Genomic DNA, 7,337 nt, shown 5'->3' on the forward strand with positions numbered 1-7,337 from the left:
CATTATTGGTGATCCATGACTCGTGATCCTTACATAATCATCAGCGACTAATTTCGCTTCAGAAAGAATTCTAATCATCTTATGACTAGTTATACTGATTTCAGAACCACTATGTAAATCGTCATGATGATCAAACTGCTTCCAGAAAGCGAGTTCCTCGTGACCAATGTGAATTGATTTGGAAGCATCGAGCTTTAGAAGTTGGTATGAGTCGTGAATGGTTCGGTATAGCATCTCAGCACATGCTAAAGTTGCGAGGTACCAAGGATTACCTTCACTCTTTCCGACACCATCATACACCTTTTTTATGATAGTCAAGAAGACATCCAATCAGTGCTTGCCTACAATCAGATCAGGTGAAAAGAGGAAACAAAGCACATCTTCGGGATAACGTCCGATAGCCTTGGCGGGCCGGGATGCGTAGAGACGATTGAGGGGATAAAGATCCCTGGAACCGAAAAATGGGAGGTATCTTAAGTATGATGAGACAAGATAGCGGATTATAATAGGTAATGACTAACCTCATAGACTCGACTAGCGCATGATGAGTGGCTAGGATTCGAGATGATGAAGGTTCCGATGGGGAGTCATTGTTTTCGGTATGTAGGCTCGCCAAGATCGTGCTGACGTCTAACCAAGAGGTCTATAGATCAAGTGAATGATGAGTCAAACGATATGAAATCCCCAGTTGTGACAAGCTTGATCTTACTTTACCGTATGGATATGTCCAATTTTGAGTAGCCATGATCACATCTCTCTGGTCATCCCAGAATAGATCTAACCGAGGAGTGATAGCAGACAATTGTAACTGATACCAATCTGCTGCACCTGGGTCATCCATTTGACGTGAAAATTTAACTCCATCTGCAAGGGCGCTCTGAATGACTGCAAAGGTGTAGTAATGATGTCCGTCTACTTCTTCCCATAAGTCGAAAGACGTCTTCGACCAAGTTGAAGCGATATACTCAAGATCAGCTGAAAAAGAATCCAAGAGTTAGTTCCCATGAGAAGTAACGGTCAATTATGTAGCGTGTCAATGAACGGATTGATACCGCACCTTTTATAACACTCCTCGATTCCCACTTTCCGTCATATAATACTTCACGAACATAACTTGAAGCCTCTTCTCCACCACGTTCAAGATAGACATTGGCGAATCTGATTAGAGTTGTGGCTCTCAAGGCTGGACCATCTCGTTGAGGTCTACCCCAAGGACCCATAAACACATCACCATTAACATAATACTTTGGTTCACCTAAACCAACAGTAGAATGCAATCTAGATTGATCTTGAATATGCTTTGAAACTGAAACAAATGATTTGATTAATTCTAAAAGTGAATGATCACCATCTTCATATCGTATTACGATTTCTTTCATCACAAGAGCTGAATCTCTTGTCCAAGTATAAAAATAATCTGGTTCATGTTTCGAAGGTGAAGCGATTACCACACCAGGATAAGTTCCATTGACACCAATGTTCGCTAATAATGCATTCCATGAAATATTCGTTTGAGTTTCGATCCATCGGTTAAGCTTTATATCTTCTGGATCTTGATTTCTGAGAGGTGTTTCAAAAAAATCTTTGAACCATAAGATCACAAGTCCTACAGTGGTTAAGACCAACAAACTCTTCAAGTGTTGTTGGGGGGTTTTTCGCGAGATTCGGTCGATTGATGATTGTTTGGGTTGTTGAGATGAGAAAGCTTCTGCCTCATGAGTGACCTTGATATCTCGATGAATGTTAGACATGACTTCTAAGGTAAATATATAACTATCAAGTAGTGTCGAGTTGGTCAAATATGTAGTGTTTGTTGATCACCTGATGACTGATCGAATATTAATTGAAATGTTCAAACTTGATAATTAATATGATCAGGTGACTGATACATTATAGGCAGAAACCCATTCAGGGGTTCTGTTCTCATCCTATTCTATTGATGAACTTCCTTTGAACAAGGGAATTACGATTATCTTTAGAGGCCCATACGATTCGTTGCATTTTGTTCTCCTGTTGTGAGACTTGCGGACGAACTAAAGAATGAGCGCCAAGAATGCAGATGTGGTCGGTGGCGGAAATACTCCCAGTGCCCGATAAGTCGTGGCCCGACGAGTCATCACTGCGGGTTCTCATCCCTTTTGCCAATTTGGGGTCACTCTGGCAACAAGACGGCCTGAATATTTTGGGCCAATACTTTGAGCTCTCTCCAAGACAGTCTTCATGAAGTGTCAAGATGTTTCTAAGAAGAAATCCAAGGCTTCTCCAACACCACAAAACATATGTGGTTTTTCTGGAACCTAGGACTCTTCAAGAATGAAATAGAACAACAACATGGATGATGAATGATGTTGGAAACTTGAGTATACATAGAAGATGTAAGAGTCTACAAGTTCAACATCGTTATTAGGGATGAAATAAAACAAGTTGATCAGAGTGATCAAATTGAATTTCAGCAGCTCACTCTAAAAGCATTTTGCCACACTGGGAAATATTTGCTTGTGGAAAAGCGCATAAATCAAACCTGAGGTAGAAAGCTGTAGAAAGGGAAATGAGATGATCACACATCCATCTTTGGTACCTCTTTGATGTTTATAGCTCATCTGAGCCAACATTCAGATACAAACATCTTTTAAATCAGATGATACAATTTCTATTGACTCATCAAAAAGATCTCAATTCAAGTTTACATTCTGCATTCACAAAAAAATCCACAAAATTAATTTCAATCTTTATTTATGTTAGTATATTTTAAGTAAGCTCAAGAAAAAAAAACCAAGAAACAAATTCAGTACAAGTCTATATATTTGATTTAAAAACAGGATGATACTAAATCCAGCCCGGTGTTACTTGCGCTGACCGCCCGGTCTTAGTCTGTATTGCACTAGCTTGCACTAGCAAAAAGCCTCGATCAGCCTCTATCCCATAAGATTTGACAACCGGGCGGTCTCTCAACCTTTCCAGATGTCAAGTGAAAACCCCAGCCCGGAGTTCATGAATTTCAGGTTGTGACCGCCCCCTCCTATTCTGGAAATGTGATTTAGATGTCTAGAGTATATACAGCTAGAATACATAGGTTTAGACATGCAAGTCTTTGAACCTTTGCACCTAATCCCACGTATGTGCAACAAGATTTTCAAGAAAACTGATTGTACTCCACGTACGCCCACTCCGCCACCAACTTTAACTGCGCCAACTTATGAAAAATGTCTGGTTTTCCGGGCCATCACCAACACTACTCAGCGACTCAAACTGCATCAGCACCATATGAAAATGCACCTGGTCAACCCTGTCAGATATACCAGCCTTTGCTTCAACAAACTATCCAAAATACAACTCCAGTTACAGCGTATACAAGTCACGAAAATAACGCGGCTCAGCATTGGACCCTTCAAGCTCCTTATTCACCAGTGCCTGATAAACACATCCAAAACCCAAATATAGTTCCAGCTTATCCAAGTCACGAAAATCACGTGGCACATCATCAGTCCCATCAAGCTCATTATGCATTACCGCCACAACAATTGGATCAAAACACATACCCAGTGTATCCAAATTACAAAAATCCCGGGGATCATACTTGGAGAAATCAAGCTTGTTATCCACCACCACCTCAACCACCTCCAGTTTATCCAAGTCCCCCAAATCACGTGGCTCAGCTTTGGACGCATCAATCTTGTTATTCACCACCACCACCACAAGGCATTCAAAATACATATCTGAGGCATCCGAGTCACGAAAATGACACATGTCATGCTTGGAGCAATGAAGCTTGCTACCCACCACACACCCAGTATTCTCGACCCCCAATTCAATTGTGTACCACTCCAGTTCCGAACTCAATCTCTTCTCAGCCTATGTACACTTACAACCAGATGACTTGTTCAAATCAGACAATTAATCCAGTGCTTGATCCAATTACAGCAGTTTACCAACAGCCCGAACTTCCAGTCATGCCGTTACCCACTGTAATTAATCATCAGGCAACAACCCCAATCTTACCTCCTGTCGGCTCAAATCACACACCCTTATCTTCTACTGTATTTCATCTTCCACCACCTAGTAACATAATTCTAGAATCTGATGAAGATGCAGAAGGGGATTCTGAAACAGATTCTGAGGCAGAAGCCAATCATCATGAGGATCCAGTAAGACACGCGGGAGATGTAGAAAAAGTTCACAATGATGAAGAAGAAGATGAATTTGAAGAAGTCCAATTGACTTCTATGGGAGAAAATTTTCCAAAGGATGCTGATTGGCCTGATGAAGGTAAATACTTACACTTCTGTCTTTCATTTCAGTCATCTTCAAAATATCTGATGACAGCTTTTATATATAGGTATTGCTCCAGTCCGCTTACTTCTTGGACCGGTAGTTGGGAAAACTTTCAGCAACGTGGTACATGGTCTGATGTACATTCGAGCAGTTGCACGACACCAGGGCTATGCACTTGCAGTCACTAGTCACAAAACCGAGGAGAAGAAAACCCTTCGCATCTACCTCGCGTGCTCTAGAGCTGGAGAACACAAGTCAAAAGCAACTATTCGAACCACATCTACACTGAAAACGAATTGTGAATTTCAAGTGTCTCTCAATTTCTGGACTAGCTTACAATTGTGGAAAGTCACTATGAATAAGAACCGACCTGAGACTTACATTCACAATCATGACCCATTTAGAGTCGCTGAAAACCTAGCCACCTATCGAAAGCTCACCAAAGCCCAGAAGAAAGAGATCTGTATTCTCTCTGATGCCGGCTTAAGACCAAGGCAAATCAGACTCGTTCTAGCTCGCGATGCATCAATGCCTACTCCACTGATACGAGATATCAACAATGTACGTGCACAGCATCGAGACCAATGGTTGAGAGGAAGGACTCCAGTGCAAGGTCTCATGGACCTGATGAAAGAGAAAGATTGGGCTTCTCGAGTTCAGACTGACTCGGAAGGCAAGATACTCAACTTATTCTTTGCAAGTCCCGATGGTATACAGCTTGGACGACACTTTCCGACTGTGTTGGGATTGGACAGCACGTACAAGACAAACAGATTTAAGTTCCCAATGCTTCACGTTGTTGGAACTACAAATACCCATCGGTCCTTTACTCTTGCCGTCATCTTTATGTCCAACGAATTGGAAACCTCTTATGAGTGGGCTCTGACCCAGCTGCGAGCAGTCGTATTTGATACCGATACAACCATTTTACCCAGCACATTCACTACCGATCGAGAGTGGGCACTTATCAAGGCTATTCAGACAGTTTTCCCCGATTCACATCACCTCCTCTGTATCTGGCACATCAACCAGAACTTATTGAAGAACTGTCGGAGTCAAGTAAAGAACGCCGAAGGCAAGGTTGACACTGCTGAATGGGACGTATTCATGAAACTATGGAATTCTTTCTGCTGCTCATCAAACCAAACAGATCATGATACAAATCTGGAGGCAGTTACACAATTCTCGAAAAAGCATCACTTTTACGATTATCTCAAAAACACCTGGCTGAAACATAGTCACAAGTTTGTCACTCTATTTACATCCACACAACTTCACTTTGGTAATTCAGCTACATCCCGAGTTGAGGGAGCCCATAAACATATCAAGCTGTTCATTTTTGGCGGAAATCAAGATTTTCTCTCATGCTTTCACTCTATCTCTCATGCATTGCAACATCAAATCAGTGAGTATGTTGGGCACGAGGGTAATGAAACAAACAAAACCCTCAGCAATCTGCCCAAAGCTTTCAGTCTCCTCCCGAGCAAGATCACACAGTACGCCATTCTCAAAGTTCAAGAGCAATACCTTCTTATTCCCCAATGTGCAAGTCGCATTTGCACTGGAAGTTTTCGTGGTTCATGGGGTATGCCTTGTGCACATGAGCTGGTGGATATAGTTTCTAATGGAAATCTCATTTCACCCGATCATTTCCATGATCAGTGGAAGTTGGGGATTGACCTTTCTTTTTCAACATACAACAACATAAGATCAATTATGAAAAGGAAGATTGATGTCCTATCCGACCTACCCGAGCATCAACTTCGCAAGGTACATAGCGAGATAGAAATGCTTGAGACAAACCGATATGCACTGGTGATGATTTCCGAGCCCAAAGTCCGGACAAACGTGCGAGGTCGCCCTAAACTTGATTCCCAAAAAAATCGGTCACAAACTTCAACCACCCGATATAGATCTGACTTTGAAATTCTAGAAGAGCACAACAAACGGACATACAGCTGTAGCAAGTGTCACCAACGCGGCCACCGGGCAAACCACTGTACGCCTGCTCTAGCCGAAGCTGCTGCTCGTTATCCAATGCCAGAACACCCTAAAAAGTCTAAAAAAAGGGCAACACCCAAATGTAGTAAGTGTAAAGGGGTAGGGCATCGTGCTAATCGGTGTACAAAGGTTGAGGAACTTACTGCTGAGGAAATGGCGCTTGACAATGAAATTGAATCTGAAGAAGCTGTTTCATCAAGTGTACAAATCGACTCGTCATCCCCTTTCAACTTCAATGTTGAGAACTCTGCATCAAAAGCTGACCGAGATAATGAATCCGAACCCTTGGAGGACAATTTCATACTTGATGACTTATTGACTAAGGCGGATCACAACTCACCCGACTCCGACGACAGTTTTGAATCGAACTGGGACAAAGATCTCTGGGGTCCCGATGATGAACCAAGATGTCCGTTATGTGACGAACCATTACCTGATAAACCTTCCGAGAAGTTCAAAGAGATGCTACAATTTCAGCTTGCTAAGCCGCATGCCAAAAAGCGACCACTTCCTGGTAACCCAGATGCGGTGGAACTTCCGGTGAGTGGATCGGTTCAGATTCGAGATACTTATGCTAATTTTATGTTTTTGTTGTATTCTCTAACGTAGTATATTGAAATAGCTTCCACATGCGAACAGCACGACAGGGAGCGCAATATAATACCACAAGGCCAACAGCGCGGCTGGCCCTCATCAATTGACCCACAAGTATTGAGCGGGTAGGTGTTCATCTATTCAAAGTTTTTGCAATTGAACAAGAGTACTCAGGTCTATTCAATGTTCTTCTGCTTTATAGGCGTGTAAGAGCGCTTGAAGAAGCCCTGTTGCAAATTGTGCACCATAAAGACGACTCAGTGTTCTTTACTCGTGCAATTTCAGCGTGGAAAAAGAATCAAGGCAACAGGCATCGTACAATGAATGATTGGGAGGAGTTTGATGTTGAACAACCCGGATAGTACGTTTCCAGATCACTCTCTTAGGTACTGATAAGATGGCTGATTCAATAATTTACATAGCTATGGTATGGTTGGCCTCAAAGTGATTTTGAGTATTCTGGACAAGTT

General features: G+C 42.2%; 2 protein-coding genes across 2 annotated transcripts; one reads left to right on the top strand and one right to left on the bottom strand.

The window, feature by feature from the left end:
- Positions 1-216: 216 nt before the first annotated feature.
- On the bottom strand, positions 217-1,751 carry MELLADRAFT_41327 (family 15 glycoside hydrolase; the record flags this gene model as incomplete). Its single annotated transcript, XM_007419618.1, has 5 exons — positions 217-300; positions 379-448; positions 522-643; positions 710-975; positions 1,070-1,751. Coding segments are annotated over 5 exons (1,224 nt in total), but the record flags the coding sequence as incomplete, so codon positions are not given.
- A 1,452-nt stretch (positions 1,752-3,203) lies between these two features.
- On the top strand, positions 3,204-3,876 carry MELLADRAFT_114634 (uncharacterized protein; the record flags this gene model as incomplete). The annotated part of the gene is made up of 2 exons (XM_007419617.1): positions 3,204-3,790; positions 3,852-3,876. 2 exons carry the CDS (start codon positions 3,204-3,206, stop codon positions 3,874-3,876), a joined length of 612 nt encoding a protein of 203 aa, XP_007419679.1.
- Between the last annotated feature and the right edge of the window lie 3,461 nt (positions 3,877-7,337).

Source organism: Melampsora larici-populina (genome assembly GCF_000204055.1).
Source record: "Melampsora larici-populina 98AG31 unplaced genomic scaffold MELLAscaffold_292, whole genome shotgun sequence".
In the NCBI taxonomy this organism is placed as follows: Eukaryota; Fungi; Basidiomycota; class Pucciniomycetes; order Pucciniales; family Melampsoraceae; genus Melampsora; species Melampsora laricis-populina.